Raw genomic sequence first — 27,730 nt, forward strand, 5'->3', positions numbered from 1 at the left:
GAGCCACAGGAGGGACATAGGGAGGCTGAATCCGTAATATGCCCTTAGTGAATGTATGAACGTCAGGTAGAGACGCAATTTTTCTCTGAAACCACACCGACAAGGCAGCTATGTGAACCTAGAGGGAGGCCAGACAAAGTCAGAAATCCAGGTCTTGTTGCAAAAAAAGACAGAAGTCTGGAAGTACTAAATTTGTAAGCATCGTAATTCTTAGCAGCACACCAGGTGAAGTAAGAATTCCAGACCCTATAATAAATCCGTGCAGAGGCCGGTTTGCAGGCCTTTAGCATAGTTTGGATAACCACCTTGGAGAATCCTTTGGCCCTCAGGAGTGAAGCTTCAAGAGCCACGCCATCAAAGCCAGTCTGGCCAGGTCCGGGTAGACACAAGGGCCCTGAACGAGGAGGTCTGGTCGCTGAGGAAGTAGAAGAGGACGCTCTATTGATAGACCCTGCAGGTCTGAGAACCAATGCTGTCTGGGCCACACTGGAGCAACTAGAAGTAGTATTTTTCTTGTTTGAACTTCCGTATTATCCTGGGCAGGAGTGACACCAGAGGGAACACGTAGGGCAGCGAAAGTTCCATGGAATTGCCTGTGCATCCACAAACAGTGCTTGAGGATCCCTGGTTCTTGATTCAAAGACCGGAACTTTGTGATTGTGTCGAGACGCCATCAGGTCTATATCTGGTAAACCCCACCTGTCCACTAGGAGTTAAAAGACTTTGGATGAAGACTCCACTCTCCCGCGTGTATGTCTTGACGACTGAGGAAATCTGCTTCCCAGTGGAGGACTCCCGGAATGAACACTGCCGATATATCGCTGGCAGATGGTGTTCCACCCAACTAAGGATTTTTGACACTTACATCATTGCCATGCGACTTCAAGTGCCGCCTTGATGGTTTATGTACGCCACCGTGGTGGCATTGTCTGACCGTACTTAAACAGGCCTTTTCTGCATAAGAGGCAGGGCGAGAGACAAAGCACTGAGCACTGCCCACAATTCCAAAATGTTTATCGGGAGGAGTGATTCCTCCTTGGTCCACCGAACCTGGAAAGAGTGTTGCTCCAACACCGTGCCCCAACCCCTGAGACTGGCGTCCATAGTCAGTAGAAGGGACGGCCCTTGCTAAACTGTTGGTCTTGTCGCCACCAGGTCAGTGACAGATGAACCTTCAGAGTCAAGGAGATCATTTAGGACATGATCCGATGAGGTAGGGGAGCCCTCTTGGAAAGAATCAACCTCTGTAGGGGGCGGGAGTGAAACTGAGCGTACTCTACCATGTCGAAAGCCGACACCATGAGGCCTAGTACTTGCATCGCCGAGTGTATTGACACTCTTGGGCGAGAGAGGAAGTATCTGATCCTGTCCTGAAGTTTCAGGACCTTCTCTGGAGACAGAAACAGCCATTGACTGTGTGTGTCCAGCAGTGCCCCCAGTGCACCATGCTCCGAGCAGGGAACAGTGAGGACTTCTTCCAGTTGACGAGTCACCCGTGGGCTTGTAGGAAGTTTACTATCAGTTGTAGATGACTGAGTAGGACATCTTGGGAGTTCGCCAGAATCAGCAAGTCGTCCTGATACGGCAGGATCATGACACCCTGAAGATGGAGATAGGCCGTTATCACGACCATAACCTTGGTAAAGTTCCAAGGAGCTGTGGCCAGTCCAAACGGCAGAGCCTGGAGTTGATAGTGAGGGTTGCTAATAGCAAACTGCAGATATTGCTGATGCGATATGTATGGCAATAGGTGTGTGCAGATAAGCATCTTGTATATCCAGGGATACCATCCATATAATCTGAGGGTTCCATGGACAGTACAATTGAGCGCAGCATTTCCATACGGAACTTGGACACTCTCACAAACTTGTTCAGTGATTTAAGGTGGAGTATAGGCCAGAAATGCAATTGGGTTTCGGGACTAGAAACAGGGTTGAGTAGTATTTTCCTCCTCTCTGGGAAGAGGTACCGGCACTACCACTCCTGTATCCAGGAGGGAACGCACAACCAGCTGTAGAGCTTGCGCCTTCAACGGATCCAAAGGAATAACCATTGTGCAGAACTGGTGAGGGGGATGTCTCTTGAATGACACTGCGTACCACAGAAGTCGGCCTCCCAACCTGGGATCCCCCAGGGGGAGACAAACCCAGTCATGCACCAGGCTTATCTTGTTTAGAAGCAGGCTGACGGGCAGCTCAGGATTGTTCTGCTTTGGGCTTAGTGGTTTTGGGAGCACGAGATTGTCTTGGGTATGCCTGACCTTTAGCTTTCCCTTGGAGTCAAAAGGAGCAAAAAATTGGAACCTTTTGCCTTCTGTGCAAAGGATTAGTATTCAGGAGATATGCAGTCTTTGCAGCTGCTTAAAAGGGAGTACCTTCAAAGTCTTTTTGGAGTCCAGGTCCACCTTCCATGGCCTCAACCACAGAATATGGAGAGCCAGGATGGACGTAGTCAATGCCTTGGCAGCCAACACACCTGCCTCCGAGGACGCCTCATGAATTTAATGGGAGGCGGTGGTAATATGAGACAGGTATTGTCTGGCAATGTCAGATATATCCTGAGGCAGCTCTTCCTCTATTGCCTGAACGCATGCTTCAATTCCTTTTGCAGCCCAGGAGGCTGCAATAGTGGGTCTATGTACAGCACCTGTAAGGGAGTAAATAGACTTCAGGCATCCCTCCACTCACTTATCTGTTGGTTCCTTCAGTGAGGTGACAGTGGTGACAGGCAGTGTAGATGACACCACAAGATGGATGACATGGGAATCCACAGGCTGTGAATTTTCCCACTTGTTACACAACTCAGCAGGGAGAGGATAACGAGCGAGCATCGTTTTAGAAAGGGAGAATTTATTTCCTGGAAAAGGCCAGGGTTCTAGACGTATGTCTACTAAATGGTCAGAACGCGGTAATGATACCTTAGTTATCTTCTGACGTTTAAACTTATCAGGTTTCTTAGACACAGTAGTGGGATCTACATAATCATCGATTTGTAGAATCTGCTTAATAGCCTCCACTAGGTCAGGGACATCAACCTGAGTCGTAGAGTCCTCGTCTGAAGCAGTTGTATCAGTGTCTGACGGGTCAGTATACTCCCCATCCTCATCAGAAGAGTCTTCCGAGAGATTAGTGGATTGTGAGGAGGAAGCGGCCCACTTAGAAGACCCCTTGACACCAGAGGGACATGGGGTAGGTTTTTGTCTAACCAGAGATTGTTTCAGTTTTTGCAACTGAGTAGACAAAGTATCCGCCCAAGGCGGATTCATCACAGGGACAATATGTGGCTGTAATGGCACAGGAGGTCCCATAAGGGGCGTAAGGCATGTCACAAGCATATTGAGCATAGTTGAGAACGCCGCCCAAGGTGGCTCCTGATTGGCTGCAGGAGCTGCGGACTGACTGGGAGATATATGGCACATATTTCACAGACTATCATTCAAAGCTTACCCCTCTGGCAAATCCTTGGCGCAAGCGCTGCATAATACAGGAGCGTCCGCGGATTTCCTGTCCTGTGTTAGACATTATGGTAAATGTAACCATGAGTACGATATAGCCAGACAAAATACAATACCTGCAAATAAATCCCCCAAATTAATGTACACAGTACACAAAACAGAGAACAAATGCGGTATTAGGTGACTGAGTACACAGTAGAATACACTTAACTGTAAATACTGCGCAGCACTATATACAGTATGAGACCCTGACGCACCTAGTCCCTTAGGGTACAGAATACAGTGATAGCTATAGCTGGGATACACTGAAAGTGAAATCCACACAGCAGATACAGGCACACAAAGTCACATTAACAATGAAGATAATTATTTTAGTCAGACAATAAAACTGCACAGGACTAGTACACCAGCAAAGACTTTTCAACGTATTAAGGACGTTGCAGGCGTCTTTAGCTTTAGCTTTACCTGTCACACACACACTGCAATACTTAGAAAAACAGGTAGACGTGAGCCACACAGGCCCTGAGTTCATAAGAATCACAGAATCAGAACTAAAATTAGAATTTTAATTTCAAGAATACTTCCTACCTTTAGTTACACAAAGGGTACAAAGATTATTAAGAATATTTTGAAAACCCTAATTCACTTACTCAAATGACTTTAGTTGTTTCTGTTGTGGGGGAATTCACAGAATAACTTAGGTCATCTCCAACGTATTGTTGAGTCCTCAAGAGATCACACTTTCTCTTTTCATGAGGGAGACAGATGCAGTCTCCAGCAGCCCCCACAATTGGGATTTTTAACTACTTCCCTGCTGGACACTAAACATACACCATCTTTACATATTGTTGGTGATAGAAAGAAACACAGGAGAAGGGGAGGGGGTGTAGCATTGAAATCTCATTCAAAGAGAGTGAGGTTTGTGAGGATCTGCACCTTGTCACCCCTGGACAGCTTTATGACTAGCCAGGAAGTTTAGTGGCTTAGTTTTCTAAACATGTGGACTTCTTTTACTTTCCATCAGGTAACTGATCGAGCCATCTCCCTTTTATCAGAGTTTATAACCTCTGGTCTGGTCATTGCACATGTCATTGCTTTCATCCCTAACATTATGGTCCCCCAGCCTAGATGTATGGAGGTTAAACGCAGAACATTGCCTGTCATCCATTTTGTCACATCTAAGCTGAAAGAATACAAAATTATATATGAACAGTCACTTGAAAACATTATTGGTGATTATTCCTGTTGGTAATCACCACACCTTAGATCACATATAATTTGTGATCCTCCTTTCTGTATTTAAACATGACAATATCTAAATATCTATATATATCTCTATATATGAGACCGGATGTATATATCAGAATACTCGTACAATATATTCTGGTAGAAGTACAATTGTTCTTAACGAACACTGTCTTAAAATGACATGTAGAATACTTAAGTGTCTGTAAAATCACAGCGCTGATGTACAGGCGGTTTTACAGAGGAGAACTTGCCCTGGAGTCCCGGAGACCGGCCACAGCTACTCAGAGAAGATGGCGCCCAGCGTCTCAGTCAGGGGAGTGAGGGAGAGTGTGAGGCAGCTCCAGGGCGGGAACAACAGCAGTAAATAGCGCCCGGAGGCGGGGGGGGGGGGAGACTACAGGACAAGCGCCTTATCCCCTATGCTGGTTCTCACCACCGGGTACTATGGAGCCTTATTAAAAAGGATATTTTACTACCTGACCTGTGCTCCCATGCCCTGGTGGATATAGTGGGGTCCCTGCTCTGTTACAGTGTCCATGCCAGCGTTGCGGTCAGACTCCTTAGACTGCAACGCGATGTAATGGCGTGTCCCGCCTGGGGGACCTTCTTACCTCCGCCCATCAGTAGCAGCAATGCGAACCAGGAGAGCATCTTCGATGGTGTGCCTATAACCGGAGCGCCTCTGCCGCAAGTACCCGGGAATACAGCCAGCGGGAGTATGCGACGCCGCTGTGGAGGTGATGTAGCCGCAGCACAGAATCTTACTCTGACATGCAAGTAATGTGTCCCTTGAAGTCTTCTTAAAGCTTTTTTCAGTGTTGCCCAGCGCAGTCCCTCTCTTAAGTGATCTACTTGGCCCGAACTCAAAAACTGAGCTCTCAGTGCCTGGAGGCGGGGTTATAGAGGAGGCCCCTGCAATGCATTCTGGGAAAGTCTAAAGCTTTAGCCTGTTGGTGCCTCTGGATCAAGATCCATCTCTACACCCCAATGTATTCCCTGTGGAACACAGTGTACCCCGCTGCAGAAATGAATGCGTTATTAATGCCGGACATCATTACTCATAGTAATCAGGAGACTATCAGAGTATTAGACACACAGCTCTGTACAGACCATATAGTGCAATGGTTCTCAGTCATATCCCGCTGGGTTCCCCCTTCCAGTCCATTTGCCTTATTTGTACCCCTGACATTTGAAAAGCAATACATTTGTAATTAATATAATCGCTATCAGATAAAATGTTTAGGTGCCGTTATATATAAATGAAATAATAAGATTTTACTTACCGATAAATCTATTTCTCGTAGTCCGTAGTGGATGCTGGGACTCCGTAAGGACCATGGGGAATAGCGGCTCCGCAGGAGACAGGGCACAAGAATAAAAGCTTTAGGATCAGGTGGTGTGCACTGGCTCCTCCCCCTATGAGCCTCCTCCAAGCCTCAGTTAGGATACTGTGCCCGGACGAGCGTACATAATAAGGAAGGATATTGAATCCCGGGTAAGACTCATACCAGCCACACCAATCACACCGTACAACTCGTGATCTGAACCCAGTTAACAGTATGATAAAACGAAAAGGAGCCTCTGAAAAGATGGCTCACAACAATAATAACCCGAATTTTTGTAACAATAACTATATACAAGTATTGCAGACAATCCGCACTTGGGATGGGCGCCCAGCATCCACTACGGACTACGAGAAATAGATTTATCGGTAAGTAAAATCTTATTTTCTCTGACGTCCTAGTGGATGCTGGGACTCCGTAAGGACCATGGGGATTATACCAAAGCTCCCAAACGGGCGGGAGAGTGCGGATGACTCTGCAGCACCGAATGAGAGAACTCCAGGTCCTCCTCAGCCAGGGTATCAAATTTGTAGAATTTAGCAAACGTGTTTGCCCCTGACCAAGTAGCTGCTCTGCAAAGTTGTAAAGCCGAGACCCCTCGGGCAGCCGCTCAAGATGAGCCCACTTTCCTTGTGGAATGGGCTTTTACCGATTTTGGCTGTGGCAGGCCTGCCACAGAATGTGCAAGCTGAATTGTACTACAAATCCAACGAGCAAACGTCTGCTTAGAAGCAGGAGCACCCAGTTTATTGGGTGCATACAGGATAAACAGCGAGTCAGATTTTCTGACTCCAGCCGTCCTGGAAACATATATTTTCAGGGCCCTGACCACGTCAAGCAACTTGGAGTCCTCCAAGTCCCTAGTAGCCGCAGGTACCACGATAGGTTGGTTCATGTGAAATGCAGAAACCACCTTAGGGAGAAATTGAGGACGAGTCCTCAATTCTGCCCTGTCAGAATGAAAAATTAAGTAAGGGCTTTTATATGATAAAGCCGCCAATTCTGACACACGCCTGGCTGAAGCCAGGGCTAACAGCATCGTCACCTTCCATATGAGATATTTTAAGTCCACAGTGGTGAGTGGTTCAAACCAATGTGACTTTAGGAAACTCAACACAACATTGAGATCCCAAGGTGCCACTGGAGGCACAAAAGGAGGCTGTATATGCAGTACCCCTTTTACAAAAGTCTGAACTTCAGGCACTGTAGCCAGTTCTTTCTGGAAGAAAATCGACAGGGCCGAAATTTGAACTTTAATGGACCCTAATTTTAGGCCCATAGATAGTCCTGTTTGCAGGAAATGTAGGAAACGACCCAGTTGAAATTCCTCTGTAGGGGCCTTCTTGGCCTCACACCACGCAACATATTTTCGCCAAATGCGGTGATAATGTTTTACGGTTACGTCCTTCCTGGCTTTGACCAGGGTAGGGATGACTTCATCTGGAATGCCTTTTTCCTTCAGGATCCGGCGTTCAACCGCCATGCCGTCAAACGCAGCCACGGTAAGTCTTGGAACAGACAAGGCCCCTGCTGGAGCAGGTCCTTTCTTAGAGGTAGAGGCCACGGTTCGTCCGTGAGCATCTCTTGAAGTTCCGGGTACCAAGTCCTTCTTGGCCAATCCGGAACCACGAGTATAGTTCTTACTCCTCTCCTTCTTATGATTCTCAGTACTTTTGGTATGAGAGGCAGAGGAGGGAACACATACACTGACTGGTACACCCACGGCGTTACCAGAGCGTCCACCGCTATTGCCTGAGGGTTCCTTGACCTGGCGCAATATCTGTCTAGTTTTTTGTTTAGACGGGACGCCATCATGTCCACCTTTGGTTTTTCCCAACGGTTTACAATCAGGTGGAAGACTTCTGGGTGAAGTCCCCACTCCCCCGGGTGAAGGTCGTGTCTGCTGAGGAAGTCTGCTTCCCAGTTGTCCACTCCCGGAATGAACACTGCTGACAGTGCTATCACATGATTTTCCGCCCAGCGAAGAATCCTTGCAGCTTCTGCCATTGCCCTCCTGCTTCTCGTGCCGCCCTGTCTGTTTACGTGGGCGACTGACGTGATGTTGTCCGATTGGATCAATACCGCCTGACCCTGAAGCAGGGGTTTCGCTTGACTTAGGGCATTGTAAATGGCCCTTAGTTCCAGAATGTTTATATGAAGAGATGTTTCCATGCTTGACCACAAAGCCCTGGAAATTTCTTCCCTGTGTGACTGCTCCCCAGACTCTCAGGCTGGCATCCGTGGTCACCAGGATCCAATCCTGAATGCCAAATCTGCGGCCCTCTAGTAGATGAGCACTCTGCAGCCACCACAGAAGAGACACCCTTGTCCTTGGCGACAAGGTTATCCGCTGATGCATCTGAAGATGCGATCCGGACCATTTGTCCAGTAGATCCCACTGAAACGTTCTTGCATGGAATCTTCCGAATGGAATCGCTTCGTAAGAAGCCACCATTTTTCCCAGGACCCTCGTGCACTGATGCACTGACACCTGGCCCGGTTTTAGGAGGTTCCTGACTAGCTCGGATAACTCCCTGGCCTTCTCCTCCGGGAGAAACACCTTCTTCTGGACTGTGTCCAGAATCATTCCTAGGAACAGTAGACGTGTCGTTGGAATCAGCTGCGATTTTGGAATATTTAGGATCCACCCGTGCTGACGTAACACTACCTGAGATAGTGCTACTCCGACTTCTAACTGTTCCCTGGACCTTGCCCTTATCAGGAGATCGTCCAAGTAAGGGATAATTAAGATGCCTTTTCTTCGAAGAAGAATCATCATTTCGGCCATTACCTTGGTAAAGACCCGAGGTGCCGTGGACAACCCAAACGGCAGCGTCTGAAACTGATAATGACAGTTTTGTACTACAAACCTGAGGTACCCTTGGTGAGAAGGGTAGATTGGGACGTGGAGATAAGCATCTTTGATGTCCAGAGACACCATATAGTCCCCTTCTTCCAGGTTCGCTATCAATGCTCTGAGTGACTCCATCTTGAATTTGAACCTTTTTATGTAAGTGTTCAAGGATTTCAGATTTAAAATTGGTCTCACCGAGCCGTCCGGCTTCGGTACCACAAACAGCGTGGAATAATACCCCTTTCCCTGTTGTAGGAGGGGTACCTTGATTATCACCTGCTGGGAATACAGCTTGTGAATGGCTTCCAAAACTGCCTCCCTGTCGGAGGGAGACGTTGGTAGAGCAGACTTCAGGAACCGGCGAGGGGGAAATGCCTCGAATTCCAGTTTGTACCCCTGCGATACTACCTGTAGAATCCAGGGGTCCACTTGCGAGTGAGCCCACTGCGCGTTGAAATTCTTGAGACGGGCCCCCACCATGTCTGAGTCTGCTTGTAAAGCCCCAGCGTCATGCTGAAGACTTGGCAGAAGCAGGGGAGGGCTTCTGCTCCTGGGAAGCGGCTGCATGGTGCAGTCTTTTTCCTCTTCCTCTACCCCGGGGCAGAAAAGAGTGGCCTTTTGCTCGCTTGTACTTATGGGAACGAAAGGACTGAGTTTGAAAAGACGGTGTCTTTTCTGCTGATGTGAGGTGACCTGGGGTAAAAAGGTGGATTTTCCAGCCGTTGCCGTGGCCACCAGGTCCGATAGACCAGCCCCAAATAACTCCTCCCCTTTATACGGCAATACTTCCATATGTCGTTTGGAATCCGCATCCCCTGACCACTGTCGCGTCCATAACGCTCTTCTGGCAGAAATGGACATAGCACTTACTCTTGATGCCAGGGTGCAAATATCCCTCTGTGCATCACGCATATATAGTAATGCATCCTTCAAATGCTCTACAGTTAACAATATATTGTCCCTATCCAGGGTATCAATATTTTCAGTCAGGGAATCCGACCATGCGACTCCAGCACTGCACATCCAGGCTGAAGCGATTGCTGGTCGCAGTAGAACACCAGTATGTGTGTATATACTTTTTAGGATATTTTCCAGCCTTCTATCAGCTGGTTCTTTTAGGGTGGCCGTATCCGGAGACGGTAACGCTACTTGTTTTGATAAGCGTGTGAGCGCCTTATCTACCCTAGGGGGTGTTTCCCAACGTGTCCTAACCTCTGACGGGAAAGGATATAGTGCCAATAATTTATTAGAAATTAGCAGTTTTTTGTCGGGGGAAACCCACGCTTTATCACACACCTCATTTATTTCATCTGACTCAGGAAAAACTATTGGTAGTTTTTTCACACCCCACATAATACCCTTCTTTGTGGTACTTGTAGTGTCAGAAATGTTCAATGCCTCCTTCATTGCCGTGATCATGTAACGTGTGGCCCTACTGGACATTACGTTTGTCTCCTCACCGTCGACACTAGACTCAGTATCTGTGTCTGGGTCTGTGTCGACCCACTGAGGTAACGGGCGTTTTAGGGCCCCTGACGGTGTCTGAGACGCCTGGACAGGCACTAATTGATTTGCCGGCTGTCTCATGTCGTCAACAGTTTTTTGCAAAGTGCTGACATTGTCACGTAATTCTTTAAATACGATCATCCAGTCAGGTGTCGACTCCCTAGGGGGTGACATCACTAACCCAGGCAATTGCTCCGCCTCCACATCATTTTCCTCCTCATACATGTCGAGACACACGTACCGACACACAGCACACACACCGGGAATGCTCTGATAGAGGACAGGACCCCACTAGCCCTTTGGAGAGACAGAGGGAGAGTCTGCCAGCACACACCAAGCGCTATATATATATATACAGGGATAACCTTATATAAGTGTTATTCCCTTTATAGCTGCTTTATTATTATTAATTAGCTGCCAATAGTGCCCCCCCTTCTCTTTTTTACCCTGATTCTGTAGCAGGTCTGCAGGGGAGAGTCAGGGAGCCGTCCTTCCAGCGGAGCTGTGAGGGAAAATGGCGCTTGTGTGCTGAGGAGATAGGCTCCGCCCCTTCACGACGTCCTTATCTCCCGCTTTTTCTGTGTAAAATGGCAGGGGATAAAATACATCCATATAGCCCAGGAGCTATATGTGATGTATTCTTTTGCCAACCTAAGGTATTATCTGTTTATATTGCGTCTCAGGGCGCTCCCCCCCCAGCGCCCTGCACCCTCAGTGACCGGAGTGTGAAGTGTGCTGAGAGCAATGGAGCACAGCTGCGGTGCTGTGCGCTACCTTAGTCTGAAGACAGGACCGTCTTCTGCCGCCGATTTCACCGGACCTCTTCGTTCTTCTGGCTCTGTAAGGGGGCCGGCGGCGCGGCTCCGGGACCCATCCAGGCTGAACCTGTGATCGTCCCTCTGGAGCTAATGTCCAGTAGCCTAAGAAGCCCAATCCACTCTGCACGCAGGTGAGTTCGCTTCTTCTCCCCTTAGTCCCACGATGCAGTGAGCCTGTTGCCAGCAGGACTCACTGAAAATAAAAAACCTAAAATAAACTTTTATTCTAAGCAGCTCAGGAGACCCACCTAGCCTGCACCCTTCTCGTTCGGGCACAAAAATCTAACTGAAGATTGGAGGAGGGTCATAGGGGGAGGAGCCAGTGCACACCACCTGATCCTAAAGCTTTTATTCTTGTGCCCTGTCTCCTGCGGAGCCGCTATTCCCCATGGTCCTTACGGAGTCCCAGCATCCACTAGGACGTCAGAGAAAAATATTTAAGAGAAATAACACAATAGAACTAATTGCCCAGATATATTTCTCACATATTACACTTTGTGACACATGTACAATACATCTGTGATCCCCATCTGCTTTCTTATACAGGGATAGATGTTTTCATGTTGTTATCAGGGTCCTACTGTGGTGTATGGGGCCAGAGACCCCCCAATTACTCTGCTTTCCCTGTGTCTCATTATCACCTGGTATGACTGATACAGTGACCGTCACTTTGCTATATTGGGGAGACCCTAAATCCCACCTACCTGATCCTCCTGTGGGGTACTGTGATTCTCCTCTGTACAATCCTGGGAATACAGAGGACGGGGACATCTCTCTGGGGTATCTCTGTTACTGGGCCCATCTGTAGGAGACACACAGTGACTGAGTACAGTGTATATATGTGATTATCAGGTGATGTGTGTGTATATAGGGGCCCCCCATACCTGCTCTCCCCTGTACAATACATGACAGTCTCCTCTTACCCAGTGATGTGAGGGGCCGGTGATTCTCCATCATCACGTCCTTGTACAGACCCCTGTGTTCCTCTATATTCTCCCACTCCTGCATGGAGACATAGACAGTGACATCCTGACACCTTATAGGAACCTGACACACACAATGATACAGTCATCACCCAGACACATCCCCTGGTGTTACTGTATAATGTCCCATTCCCAGCAGTCACCTCTCCAGTCATCACCCAGACACATCCCCTGGTGTTACTGTATAATGCCCCATTCCCAGCAGTCACCTCTTCAGTCATCACCCAGACACATTCCCCGGTGTTACTGTATAATGTCCCATTCCCTGCAGTCACCTCTCCAGTCATCACCCAGACACGTCCCCTGGTGTTACTGTATAATGTCCCATTCCCAGCAGTCACCTCTCCAGTCATCACCCAGACACATCCCCTGGTGTTACTGTATAATGCCCCATTCCCAGCAGTCACCTCTTCAGTCATCACCCAGACACATCCCCTGGTGTTACTGTATAATGTCCCATTCCCAGCAGTCACCTCTCCAGTCATCACCCAGACACATTCCCTGGTGTTACTGTATAATGCCCCATTCCCAGCAGTCACCTCTCCAGTCATCACCCAGACACGTCCCCTTGTTTTACTGTATAATGGTCCATTCCCAGCAGTCACCTCTCCAGTCATCACCCAGACACGTCCCCTGGTGTTACTGTATAATGTCCCATTCCCAGCAGTCACCTCTCCAGTCAGCAGCTGAATGATCTTGTTGGTGAGTTCCAGGATCTTCTGGTCATTGTGTCTCTCATGTATCAGTGAGTGAGGTGGAAGCACCGTGATGGGGCTCTGGGTCCTGCTCAGTACTCCTGACACAACGGGAAGGCTGCTGGGTGTCTCACATTCAACAGATATCTTCCTCACTATGGTGTAATCCTTTATATTGTGAAAGACACCAAATATTACTGCATACACTCCCATATCCCGCTCACCTCCCCAGTCATGTCCCTGTATTATTACTATAGATATAAATAATGTCACTGTGACGCTCCCAGATCCCCTCATCTCCCCAGTCAGGTCACTGTATTATTACTGTAGATATGTGTTGTAACTGTGATACTCCCAGATCCCATCACCTCCCCAGTAATGTCCCTGTATTATTACTATAGATATAAGTGATGTCACTGGGACGCTCCCAGATCCCCTCACCTCTATTGTCATGTCCCTTTATTGTTACTATATATCTCCTACATAATAGCCCTGTGACTCTGTGCCTGGCCCTCTAACACTGGGCGGAGTCACAGAGCCCACCCACCACATGTGCAGCAAGTCTCTGCTCCTGCTGCCTGTCCATCTCACCACTTACGCCATCAGCAACTTCGACTCCCAGGCCGCGGCGCCGGGTGAACAACAACAACTGCTGCCGCCATACACATTAGGAGGGATGGGTAGCGCAGGAGAAGGCTTTCATAGCCCTCCCTGCGCCGCGTACAGAGACCCGCCACCTCCTCCGCACACACCATTGCCAGAGGCCCGGACTCCACACCACAGAGCCTGGACTGCCGGCCCGACAGCTCTGAGACGGGGAATCACACGGACGGAGTGGGTGAGACTGTGGACGGTGACACCGGAACGCTGCACCAACGCCACAGGTGAGAGTGCCAGGTGCGAGCTGGGGGCCAGGAGAGAGCTCTGCCACCCCGGTGATGTGTGTGGGGTCACGCTGTCACCACTGGTCACATCCACCAGGCCCCACCATACTTAACCTGTATCCACGCTCTCTATGTACCCCATCTGTGTCACCCATGTCTGTCTACCTCTCCCCTTTGGAATGTAAGCTCACACGAGCAGGGCCCTCTTCCCTCATGTGCTTATCCTTTTCTTACTTTAATAATCTTCAACTGTACCACATCCAGCAGTCTTCTGCCACCTGATACTTATTCCAGTGTCATCTGCTGATGTAACTATGTGTATTTACCCTCTACTTGTCCTATACAGGTTGAGTATGCCTTATCCAAAATGCTTGGGACAGAGGAATTTTAGATATCGGATATTTCCGTATTTTGGAATAATTGCATACCATAATGAGATATTATGGTGATGGGACCTAAATCTAAGCACAGAATGCATTTATGTTACATATACACCTTATAACACAGCCTGAAGGTCATTTTAGCCAATATTTTGTACAACTTTGTGCATTAAATAAAGTGTGTGTACATTGAGCCATCAAAAAACAAAGGTTTCACTATCTCACTCTCACTCAAAAAAGTCTGTAATTCTGAATATTTGGATATGGGATAATCAACCTGTACTGTCATCAACTGTAAGTTGTTGTTTTCCTGTTTATTTGTTTATGTACTCTGTAATTGGGCACTGCGGAACCTTTGTGGCGCCATATAAATAAAGGATAACAATAATAATCAGGAGCAGACCCAGCTCACTGCCCTATCTAACCAGTGCAATATCACTTCCTCTTCCCTGTTCCCTAGGTCTCCGCTTCTGGTGTCCATCCCCTCCACTACTTTCCCTGCTCTCCATCACCTTCCTCACTGGGGACCCTCCCTACTGCCCCGCATCTCTGTATCAACTCCCTACCGCCCCGCGTCTCTCTATCCCCTCCCTGCCATCTCGCGTCTCTCTATCCCTTCCCTGCCGCCCCGCGTCTCTCTATCCCCTCCCTGCCGCCCCGCGTCTCTCTATCCCTTCCCTGCCGCCCGCATCTATCTATCTTCTCCCTGCCGCCCGCATCTATCTATCTTCTCCCTGCCGCCCGCGTCTCTATCACCTCCCTGCCGCCCTGCGTCTCTCTACCCCCTCCCTGCCGCCCCGCGTCTCTCTATCCCCTCCCTGCGTCTCTCTATCCCCTCCCTGCTGCTCCGTGTCTCTCTATCCCTTCCCTGCCACCCCGCATCTCTATATCCCCTCCCTGCCACCCGTGTCTCTATCACCTCCCTGCGTCTCTCTATCCCCTCCCTGCCGCACCGCATTTCTCTATCCCCTCCCTGGCGCCTGTCTCTCTATCCCCTCCCTACCGCCCCGCGTCTCTCTATCCCCTCCGTCGCCCCGCGTCTCTCTATCCCCTCCACGCATCTCTCTATCCCCTCCCTGCCGCCAGAGTCTCTCTATCCCCTCCATGCGTCTTTCTATCCCCTGCCTGCCATCCCTCATCTCTCTATCCCCTCCCTGTCGCCCCGCGTCTCTCTATCCCCTCCCTGTCGCCCCGCGTCTCTCTATCCCCTCCCTGTCACCCCACGTCTCTCTATCCCCTCCCTGTCGCCCCGCGTCTCTCTATCCCCTCTCTGCCGCCACGCGTCTCTCTAACCCCTCCCTGCCGCCCCGCGTCTCTCTATCCCCTCCCTGCCGCCCGCGTCTCTCTATCCCCTCCCTGCCACCCCGAGTCTCTCTATCCCCTCCCCGCGTCTCTCTATCTCCTCCCTGGCACCCCGAGTCTCTCTATCCCCTCCCCGCGTCTCTCTATACCCTCCCTGTCGCCCCGCGTCTCTCTATCCCATTCCTGCTGCCCCGCGTCTCTCTATCCCATCCCCTCTACTACTTTCCCTGCTCTCCATCACCTTCCTCACTGGGGACCCTCCCTACCGCCCCACATTTCTGTATCACCCCCCTACCGTCCCGCGTCTCTCTATCCCCTCCCTGCCGCCCGCATCTCTCTATCACCTCCCTGCGTCTCTATATCCCCTCCCTGCTGCCCCGTGTCTCTCCATCCCCTCCCTGCGTCTCTCTATCCCCTCCCTGCCGCCCCGCATTTCTCTATCCCCTTCCTGCCGCCCCGTGTCTCTCTATCCCCTCCCTGCCGCCAGCGTCTCTCTAGCCCCTCCCTGCCGCCCCGCGTCTCTCTAGCCCCTCCCTGCCGCGCCGAGTCTCTCTATCCCCTCCCTGCGTCTCTCTATCCCCTGCCTGCTGTCCCGCGTCTCTCTATCCCCTCCCTGCCGTCCCGCGTCTCTCTATCCCCTCCCTGCCGCCCCGCGTCTCTCTATCCCCTCCCTGCCGCCCCGCGTCTCTCTATCCCCTCCCTGCCGCCCGCCTCTCTGCGTCCCCTCCCTACCGCTCCGCCTCTCTGCGTCCCCTCCCTACCGTCCCTTCTCTCTGCGTCCCCTCCCTAACTCCCCTCTGCGTCCCCTGCCTACCGCCCCACCTCTCTGCGTCCCTTCCCTACTGCCCTCTGCGTCCCCTGCCTACCGCCCCACCTCTCTGCATCCCCTCCCTACCGGCCTGCCTCTCTGTACCCTTCCTATAATAATCAGGAGCAGACTCAGCTCACTGCCCTATCTAACCAGTGCAATATCACTTCCTCTTCCCTAGGTCTCCGCTTCTGGTGTCCATACCCTCCACTACTTTCCCTGCTCTCCATCAACTTCCTCACTGGGAACCATCCCTACCGCCCCACATATCTGTATCACCTCCCTACCGCCCCGCGTCTCTCTATCCCCTCCCTGCCGCCCCGCGTCTCTCTATCCCCTCATTGCCACCCCGCGTCTCTCTATCCCCTCCCTGCCGGCCCACGTCTCTATCCCCTCATTGCCGCCCCGCGTCTCTCTATCCCCTCCCTGCCGCCCCGCGTCTCTCTATCCCCTCCCTGCCGCCCAGCGTCTCTCTATCCCCTCCCTGCCGCCCCGCGTCTCTCTATCCCTTCCCTGCCGCCTCACGTCTCTGCATCCCCTCCCTACCGGCCTGCCTCTCTGTACCCTTCCTATAATAATCAGGAGCAGACTCAGCTCACTGCCCTATCTAACCAATGCAATATCACTTCCTCTTCCCTAGGTCTCCGCTTCTGGTGTCCATACCCTCCACTACTTTCCCTGCTTTCCATCACCTTCCTCACTGGGAACCATCCCTACCGCCCCGCATCTCTGTATCACCTCCCTGCCGCCCCGCGTCTCTCTATCCCCTCCATGCCGCCCCGCGTCTCTCTATCCCCTCCCTGCGTCTCTATCCCCTCCCTGCCGCCCCGCGTCTCTCTATCCCCTCATTGCCGCCCCGCGTCTCTCTATCCCCTCATTGCCGCCCCGCGTCTCTCTATCCCCTCCCTGCCGCCCCGCTTCTCTCTATCCCCTCCCTGCCACCCCGCATCTCTCTATCCCCTCCCTGCTGCCACGCGTCTCTCTATCCCTTCCCTGCCGCCCCGCGTCTCTCTATCCCCTCCCTGCCGCACCGCGTCTCTCTATCCCCTCCCTACCACCCACCTCTCTGCGTCCCCTCCCTACCGCCCGCGTCTCTGCGTCCCCTCCCTACCACCCGCCTCTATGCGTCCCCTCCCTACCGCTCTGCATACCCTCGCTACCACCCCATGTCTCTGCGTCCCCTCCCTACCGCCCCATGTCTCTGCATCCCCTCTCTATAGCCCCGCATCTCTGTATCCCCTCCCTACCGCCCCACCTATCTTCGTCCCCTTCCTACCACCCTGCCTCTCTGCGTCCCCTCCCTACCGTCCCGCCTCTCTGCGTCCCCTCCCTACCATCCCGCCTCTCTGCGTCCCCTCCCTATCGCCCGCCTCTCTGCGTCCCCTCCCCATCACCCGCCTCTCTGCGTCCCCTCCCTATCGCCCCGCCTCTCTGCGTCCCCTCCTTACCGGTCTGCGCCTGTGTCCCCTCCCTACCGCCGCTTCTCTCTGTCCCCTTCCTCCCGCCCAGTCTCTCTCTGCCTCCTCCCTACCGCCCTGCTTCTCTCTGCCTCCTCCCTACTGCCCCGCATCTCTGTATCCCCTCCCTACCGCCCTGTGTCTCTATCTCCCACAAATATTAAACCCCAGAAAGGCGTGAAGGGGTTAAGGGGGTGCAGCCCCTTCACACGGTGTGAAAAGCGCCCGTAAGGCGCGATGAAGCACCTAGTATATATATATGTGTGATATCCCAGATTCACTCACCTCCCCAGTCATGTCCCTCTATTGTTACTAAAGATATGAGACGTCACTGTGACGCTCCCAGATCCCTACACCAGTCATGTCCCTGTATTATTACTATAGAAATAAGTGATGTCACTGCGACACTTCCAGATTCCCTCACCTCCCCAGTCATGTCCTAGTATTATTATTATAGATATAAGTGATGTCACTGTGACACTCCCAGATCCCCTCACCTCCCCAGTCAGCAGATAGATGATCTCCAGGGTGAGATTTAGGATCCTCTCAGACATGTGACTCCCGTCCTTGTTCATCCTGTCAAAGTTGAAAAATATTGTAATGCATACCCCATGTACTAACCCCACACACATGCCCGCTGCGCGTGCACTTATTCCGCTGTGTGGGCGCATATCCGCAATTTGCGTAAAGTAGCTCCCCACGGCCATGCGCCTTAGCGTGTGGTATGCGCATTTACGGTAGAGTTTGTGAACGCATAGAGGGTTATTAGAACATTACATATTTAACCCAAATAGTGTACATTTTAGATATAGCTCCCTTGTACCACATCAGAAAGTTAGAACTGTTTAAATGATTCCAGAACAAAGGGATTCACCTTTGCAGGATAAGAGGGGACAGACTAAGGCTATAAGGTGATGTTTGGTATCCAGCTGTAGGGTATTTTAAGGGAAACATTCTGGTGTTGGTTTGAGGAAGATCGCATGTTCCTGAGGATAGTTAGATGCAGAAGCAGAATATAGGTTTAAACTGTATTTACTGTATATGACGTATGTGGAGGGAAAGAGTAGGAAGGTCAGTCACACATAAATTAAACTTCCAGAAACTAAAATACAATGGCCTTATTTACACTAAGCTTTGAAATTCTATGGTGAAGGCAAACACAGTTGGTTACTAAAATAGGCAAGTTTCTATTTAAAACAATGAGTACTGAATTTTCATTGTCTCACCTGAAAGCAAAAACAAACAAAGTGACAATACCCAGGAACCGAAGCTGTTTAGAAAATCAGAAACAATAGCTAACCACAACACAAGATCAGACAGATAGGAATTTAAGATATTAACATTCCTAGTCTAAAACCCATGGAGATAAAGGTGTTCATTTATATTCCACATCAACAGGGAATACAGGCAGTAAGAATCCTCATCACCAATAATCCGCTATACACTGGTCCAGATCCTGATTTCTTTTTGGTATTATTAGAATTCACGCTCAAACATAATTATTTTGTATGATAATTAATTTTATTTACAGCTCAAAGGGTGTGCGATGGGGTCCTGTGTGGCCCCCTTCGTTTGCAAATACATTTATGTGGGAGACGGATAAGGATTTATTTTTGTCACAACCCATGATTTTGCAACATCTGGTTTTATATACTAGGTACATTGATGATTTGTTGGTAATATGGTCAGGACCTAAAATCGAATTGGAGAAAATGATCAATGCACATAATGCATCCTCCAGCCCAGTCAAATTTACCATGGTGTTGGACACCCAGCAGATCAATTTTTTAGATCTACAGATCTCGGTTGAGAAGGGTGTGATCAGCACATCTATGTACACAAAAGAAACAGACCGCAATACTATATTAAGGTTTGACAGTTTCCATCCTAAGGCCACTATATATGGTCTACCTTATTCGCAGATGCTAAGAGTATGCAGAATAAATAGTGACCCTAGCATACGGGATAAACAACTTGACAGTATGACATCCAAGTTTTCTGATAGGGGATATCCCATTGAGTTGCTACAACAGTCTCGGCATAGAGCATTGAGCAAGCCACGACAGCAACTACTGGAAAGTAAAGATAAGAAGGCCCAAGGGAACATTTTTCCATGGGTCAATCAATACAATACGGCTAGCAGATACACCACTAAAAAAGCCAAAGAGCTGTGGCCCATTATTCAAACTGACCCAGAATTATGGATGTTTAAAAATAGTAAACTCATGCCCAGTTATACCAGGAGCAAAAATCTCAGGAGTCCACTGGTTAAATCAGATGTTTCAAAAAAAAAACTGTCACAGCCACACATTTTCTGAGACAGAAAAAAGGCTGTTACAAATGTGGATGCACCACGTGCAATTTCCTGATACCTGGAGATTCATTCCAGCATCCATATACTGGTAAAAGGATTGGTATCCGGGTTTCGGTCAATTGTAATTCCAAGTTTGTGATATATCTGCTCAAATGTCCCTGCGGTCAACACTATGTGGGGAAAACTGAATGTAGCTTTAAAGTTAGAATGACCCAACATAGGTCAGCCATTAGGGCAGCCCTGAATACGGGTACAAGTGAGCAACCCGTAGCCAGGCATTTTGCAGCAGCCAAGCACAGCCTAGCTACACTGAGGTACCGCATTATAGACCAGGCCCCCTTTGCAATCAGAGGGGGTGACAGGGCCAAACATCTGCTCCAGTTGGAAACGAGGTGGGTTTTAATGCTCAACACACTTAGTCTGAAGGGACTCAATGAATCCCTAGGGATGAGTAATTTTATATAAAGGACCGTTATACACAGGTTATACCTACCTTAGGGGAATTGAGGGTTCCTTTCAGGGTTAGAGATGTAGGCAATACTTTGTGGCACTTTGCTCACACCCGTGTGTGACAGACCAGTGAATGGCCATTCAGAACTGATGGAACATGGGTTCCGTTTAATATCACATAGTCTTATTCCATTATTGGATTATTTAAATAATGTAGACGAGCTAGTATTCCATTGGTCCCAAGAAAGTAACTGATAGGCCGCACAAGCTGACAAATTGTAGTTGTGCGATCGCGGGACACTGTGCTAAAAATGTTTAATTGTTTTTAATTCACTTAGTATTATAAGGATTAGCACACATGTATCACTGTGATATATTTATTGTTTGTAGTCTATGTTGTAGGCACTAATTGCTAGTAATTGTTCAGGCAGTGTGAATGCTAGCCTGTCTTATAATATTTTTATATGTTTTATGATGTTTTATATGATCCACTGTCTTTTATGCACTTAATAATGTGATTGCACTATTGTTGTCAGGCGTATCCTGGCAACACTCCCCCACGCCCCCCGATGACGGCATGGTGAGCGGGTATCTGGCCATGTGATCGCATCCGGGACCGGAAACCTGGATCCCGGAAGCCGAGCGGAGGCGCGGTGAGGACGGCCAGGGAGGCGCCAGGTAAGATATTTAGATTGTTATTCTGCACGTTGTTCACTGTGTGTGTCCTGAAGACGGGGTCCTGAACCCCGAAACGTTGAAGTAAAGCACCCGTTGGTTTCACCGTAATACTGTCTCCTGAGTGCCGCCTACTTTGTTTCTACGTATGTAATATATATATATATATATATATATATATATATGTAGAAATGATCCGCGGCACTCAGGGTCTTGAAAAAAATCAATGTTTGTATTCAAAACATCAATGCAATGGACATCAACGTTTCGGGGATTTTAACCCCTTTGTCAAGATGTGTGATTTCTATCACACATCTTGACAAAGGGGTTAAAATCCCCAAAACGTTGATGTCCATTGCATTGATGTTTTGAATACAAACATTGATTTTTTTCAAGACCCTGAATGCCGCGGATCATTTCTACATATTACAATCTTTTACTGAGGGCACCTGGGCAACTATTTATTCTACTAACAAGAGTGCCGGGCTGAATGCATACGTTATATATATATATATATATATATATATATATATATATATTATATATATATATATATATATATATATATACATACATATATATATATATATGAATAAATATATAATTCCTAACAAATTGTAATAGCAGAAGTATGTGTGTACGTATGTATATAATAAGAATTTACTTACCGATAATTCTATTTCTCGTAGTCCGTAGTGGATGCTGGGAACTCCGTAAGGACCATGGGGAATAGCGGCTCCGCAGGAGACTGGGCACAAAAGAAAAGCTTTAGGACTACCTGGTGTGCACTGGCTCCTCCCCCTATGACCCTCCTCCAAGCCTCAGTTAGGATACTGTGCCCAGACGAGCGTACACAATAAGGAAGGATTTATGAATCCCGGGTAAGACTCATACAAGCCACACCAATCACACCGTACAACTTGTGATCTGAACCCAGTTAACAGCATGATAACAGAGGAGCCTCTGGATAGATGGCTCACAACAACAATAACCCGATTAGTTAACAATAACTATGTACAAGTATTGCAGATAATCCGCACTTGGGATGGGCGCCCAGCATCCACTACGGACTACGAGAAATAGAATTATCGGTAAGTAAATTCTTATTTTCTCTGACGTCCTAGTGGATGCTGGGGACTCCGTAAGGACCATGGGGATTATAACAAAGCTCCCAAACGGGCGGGAGAGTGCGGATGACTCTGCAGCACCAAATGAGAGAACTCCAGGTCCTCCTCAGCAGAGTGTCAAATTTGTAAAATTTTACAAAATTATTTGACCCTGACCAAGTAGCTGCTCGGCAAAGTTGTAAAGACGAGACCCCTCGGGCAGCCGCCCAAGATGAGCCCACCTTCCTTGTGGAGTGGGCTTTTACAGATTTTGGCTGTGGCAGGCCTGCCACAGAATGTGCAAGCTGAATTGTACTACAAATCCAACGAGCAATCGTCTGCTTAGAAGCAGGAGCACCCAGCTTGTTGGGTGCATACAGGACAAACAGCGAGTCAGTTTTCCTGACTCCAGCCGTCCTGGAAACATATATTTTCAGGGCCCTGACAACGTCTAGCAACTTGGAGTCCTCCAAGTCCCTAGTAGCCGCAGGCACCACAATAGGTTGGTTCAGGTGAAACGCTGACACCACCTTAGGAAGAAACTGGGGACGAGTCCGCAGTTCTGCCCTGTCCGAATGGAAAATCAGATATGGGCTTTTGTGAGACAAAGCCGCCAATTCTGACACTCGCCTGGCCGAGGCCAGGGCCAACAGCATGGACACTTTCCATGTGAGATATTTTAAATCCACAGATTTGAGCGGTTCAAACCAATGTGATTTGAGGAATCCCAGAACTACGTTGAGATCCCACGGTGCCACTGGAGGCACAAAAGGGGGTTGTATATGCAGTACTCCCTTGACAAACGTCTGGACTTCAGGAACTGAAGCCAATTCTTTCTGGAAGAAAATCGACAGGGCCGAAATTTGAACCTTAATGGACCCCAATTTGAGGCCCATAGACACTCCTGTTTGCAGGAAATGCAGGAATCGACCGAGTTGAAATTCCTCCGTGGGGGCCCTCCTGGCCTCACACCACGCAACATATTTTCGCCAAATGCGGTGATAATGTTGTGCGGTCACCTCCTTCCTGGCTTTGACCAGGGTAGGGATGACCTCTTCCGGAATGCCTTTTTCCTTTAGGATCCGGCGTTCAACCACCATGCCGTCAAACGCAGCCGCGGTAAGTCGCCCAAGATGAGCCCACCTTCCTTGTGGAGTGGGCTTTTACAGATTTTGGCTGTGGCAGGCCTGCCACAGAATGTGCAAGCTGAATTGTACTACAAATCCAGCGAGCAATAGTCTGCTTATAAGCAGGAGCACCCAGCTTGTTGGGTGCATACAGGATAAATAGCGAGTCAGATTTTCTGACTCCAGCCGTCCTGGAAACATATATTTTCAGGGCCCTGACAACGTCCAGCAACTTGGAGTCCTCCAAGTCCCTAGTAGCCGCAGGTACCACAATAGGCTGGTTCAGGTAAAACGCTGAAACCTAAAAAGGGGAAGACGTATAGTCTAGAGGGCTGTGCACAGGCTTTTTTGTAGGTATATACAGAAATTAAGAAAAAGCAAATTGACATAAGAACCAGCAGTAGCAGTCAGATTGGAGAGGCAAAATGCCATTACCCATTTATGTTTGGCTGGAGGTGCACCTGTAAGCAATTAAACAATGTCTAGAGAGAGAGGAGAGGAAGATGACTATAAGACGGTCATCTGCCAAAGGAGGCTTACTTTGTGGTGCACTCTTTTGTTTGTATCAAATATGAAATGATTATAGAATTAAAACTTAACATTTATTGATTATTTTTAATATTGTGGCCAAAAGATGGACATAAACGACATATAACGGTCAGCATTGACCTGTAGGTATATATAAGCGTTTTTGGTTTAGCTGGTAAAAATAATAATATCAGGTTAATACCCCTTTAGCAAAAAACCACACTTATATTGTAACTTTAATGAACAATGAGTGAAAATATAAATCAATTATAGCGGGTAGAGAGATTAGTAACAGTGATATTTCAAAATAACGTTACCTAGGTCTCTATTTGATTACCCGATTTGCGGTCCTCTTTGCCTCAGTAATAGCACTCTTTCTTTAAATAGAGAATAAATACTAAATAAAATTGAAAATGAAAAGTAATGTCCTCTAATTAGGCAGGAGCAGTGGGTATTGATTAAATCACAACGTGTGATATTTACCAGCACACCATGAAGCCTTTAGAGTATTGATTGGATTACTGATTTGTAATGCAATATCCCAGATATGAGTCGGGGAAGTCAGTGCACCTTGGTCATCAAAATAAATTCATATTATTGACACTGTTCTTTTGGCCTGCATGTACTATAAAGCATAATTAGCAACACATACAATTTTCTGTACAATCGAGATCTAATGGTGGATACAAATAGCTGATAAAGATCTGTATCAGTCAAATCATCTGGCAAAAGTTTTCTTTATAATAGATGTCAAATGGTGGATACAAATAGCTGATATAGGTAAATATCAATCAGATAATCTAACAACACAGTAGATGAACAGGTGTCACTATATTAAATGAATGGAAGCCAATGTGCACTGCAAAGAGATAAGGGTTCAGTGCTAGAGGTCGGTATCAATCAGATCATCTGGCAGCACACTAGACAAGCAGGTGTAATTGTAACAGGTAGCTACTAGCAAATATGCACAGCAAACAGATGGAAGTTCCGTGCCAGCAAGGTTATCTAACCAGGGTAATATCTCCAAAAGGCTTTGAGATATTTAACAATATAAACCCTGTGTGGTTTAGTTTGAACATGCCAGCCTGTGAGATTTAAGCCTTTTTCCAATCATGCTGTGTTATTCTGTCTAGACGTACCAGATTGTGCAAAACATAAATAGAGAAACCTTTGTCTAAATCAGGCTGCACTGGTACAATTCAGAGAAGCACATACCCCCAAATCAAAAATCCATAAAACATTCATATGGATGATACGGTCTATGCAGATGACCATAAATGTAAACACATGTTAGAATTTTTCTGAGAAAGGTGCAAGTGTCCCAGCAAATATCGGCCAATCTCCCTATCTACTGTCGTCCCATGTGAATCAAATCAGTGAATGGGAACGATGAGAGTTCAGGTATTACCGTTTACTGGGACGGAAGGAAGAAGTGCGAGTTGCTTCTGCTGTCCTTGGGCTGGACTTCCACTCCCCTGTTGTGTCGCCACAGTGCAGGGGCAGTGGGAGACCTGCTGCAGATGAGAGAGCCGCTCTGAGTAAATAGATAGCGGGTATGCCTCGTTAATCGTTAGTGCACGGTGAGTGCAGAGGACCGCTCACGTGACCGGACGCCGGGTCGGGTTTGAGGATTCCACGCTCCCGGAGACAGTGTGCGTCTGGTTAATCAATTGATGACGTACGTTTCACCACAGGCTTGTTCACATCAGTGTCTGACAAGTCTGCCAGAATTGCTTAAATAGCAAGGTTTACAATGACATGGTTTTCAATTAGACTAATTGATTGAGCAATGAGATCCTAATGAATATGTGGAATAGTTCAATACTATTTCTGGACAGAAAGAGTGCGTTGAGCTTCAAATTAAAAGTTAGTTCTATTATTTTTACGCTGAAACCACCTTAGGGAGAAATTGAGGACGAGTCCTTAATTCTGCCCTGCCCGTATGAAAAATCAGGTAAGGGCTTTTATAGGATAAAGCCGCCAATTCTGACACACGCCTGGCCGAAGCCAGGGCTAACAGCATGACCACTTTCCATGTGAGATATTTTAAGTCCACAGTGTTGAGTGGTTCAAACCAATGTGATTTTAGGAAACCCAAAACAACATTCAGATCCCAGGGTGCCACTGGAGGCACAAAAGGAGGCTGTATATGCAGCACTCCCTTAACAAACGTCTGGACTTCAGGCACTGAAGCCAGTTCTCTTTGAAAGAAAATCGACAGGGCCGAAATCTGGACCTTAATGGATCCCAATTTTAGGCCCATCGACATTCCTGCTTGCAGGAAATGCAGGAATCGACCCAGTTGAAATTCCTCCGTTGGGGCCTTTTTGGCCTCGCACCACGCAACATATTTCCGCCAGATGCGGTGATAATGCTTTGCGCTTACATCCTTTCTGGCTTTTATCAAAGTAGGGATGACTTCGTCTGGAATGCCTTTTTCCTTTAGGATCCGGCGTTCAACCGCCATGCCGTCAAACGCAGCCGCGGTAAGTCTTGGAACAGACAGGGTCCCTGCTGGAGCAGGTCCCTTCTCAGAGGTAGAGGCCACGGGTCCTCTGTGAGCATTTCTTGAAGTTCCGGGTACCAAGTCCTTCTTGGCCAATCCGGAGCCACGAGAATAGTTCTTACTCCTCTCCGCCTTATAATTCTCAGCACCTTGGGTATGAGAGGCAGAGGAGGGAACACATACACTGACTGGTACACCCACGTTACCAGAGCGTCCACAGCTATTGCTTGAGGGTCCCTTGACCTGGCGTAATATCTGTCCAGTTTTTTGTTGAGGCGGGACGCCATCATGTCCACTTTTGGTTTTTCCCAACGGTCTACAATCATGTTGAAGACTTCTGGGTGAAGTCCCCACTCTCCCGGGTGGAGGTCGTGCCTGCTGAGGAAGTCTGCTTCCCAGTTGTCCACTCCCGGAATGAACACTGCTGACAGTGCTATCACATGATTTTTCGCCCATCGGAGAATCCTTGCAGCTTCTGCCATTGCCCTCCTGCTTCTTGTGCCGCCCTGTCTGTTTACGTGGGCGACCGCCGTGATGTTGTCCGATTGGATCAGCACCGCTGACCTTGAAGCAGAGGTCTTGCTTGGCTTAGGGCATTGTAAATGGCCCTTAGCTCCAGGATATTTATGTGGAGTGATGTCTCCAGGCTTGACCACAAGCCCTGGAAATTTCTTCCCTGTGTGACTGCTCCCCAGCCTCGCAGGCTGCCATCCGTGGTCACCAGGACCCAGTCCTGAATGCCGAATCTGCGGCCGTATAGAAGATGAGCACTCTGCAACCACCACAGGAGAGACACCCTTGTCTTTGGTGACAGGGTTATCCGCTGATGCATCTGAAGATGCGATCCGGACCATTTGTCCAGCAGGTCCCACTGGAAAGTTCTTGCGTGGAATCTGCTGAATGGAATTGCTTCGTAGGAAGCCACCATTTTTCCCAGGACCCTTGTGCAATGATGCACTGATACTTGGCCTGGTTTTAGGAGGTTTCTGACTAGCTCGGATAACTCCCTGGCTTTCTCCTCCGGGAGAAACACCTTTTTCTGGACTGTGTCCAGGATCATCCCTAGGAATAGAAGACGTGTCGTCGGGATCAGCTGCGATTTTGGGATATTGAGAATCCAACCGTGCTGCCGCAGCACTACTTGAGATAGTGCAACCCCAACTACCAACTGTTCCTTGGATCTTGCCCTTATCAGGAGATCGTCCAAGTAAAGGATAATTAAAACTCCCTTCCTTCGAAGGAGTATCATCATTTCGGCCATTACTTTGGTAAAGACCCGGGGTGCCGTGGAC

The 27,730-nt window shown here is 48.5% G+C and overlaps 1 protein-coding gene across 1 annotated transcript in view; it reads right to left on the reverse strand.

The window, feature by feature from the left end:
• LOC135057079 (uncharacterized) overlaps positions 1-27,730 on the reverse strand; it is a 174,040-nt gene that overhangs the window by 128,510 nt on the left and 17,800 nt on the right. The window contains 4 exon segments of the mRNA XM_063962977.1: positions 11,928-12,025; positions 12,108-12,225; positions 12,878-13,069; positions 18,230-18,308. Coding sequence (XP_063819047.1) covers positions 11,928-12,025; positions 12,108-12,225; positions 12,878-13,069; positions 18,230-18,307 — 486 coding nt within the window. The 5' untranslated portion in view covers position 18,308.

The sequence above is a fragment of the Pseudophryne corroboree genome, chromosome 3 (genome assembly GCF_028390025.1).
Source record: "Pseudophryne corroboree isolate aPseCor3 chromosome 3, aPseCor3.hap2, whole genome shotgun sequence".
NCBI lineage: Eukaryota > Metazoa > Chordata > Amphibia > Anura > Myobatrachidae > Pseudophryne > Pseudophryne corroboree.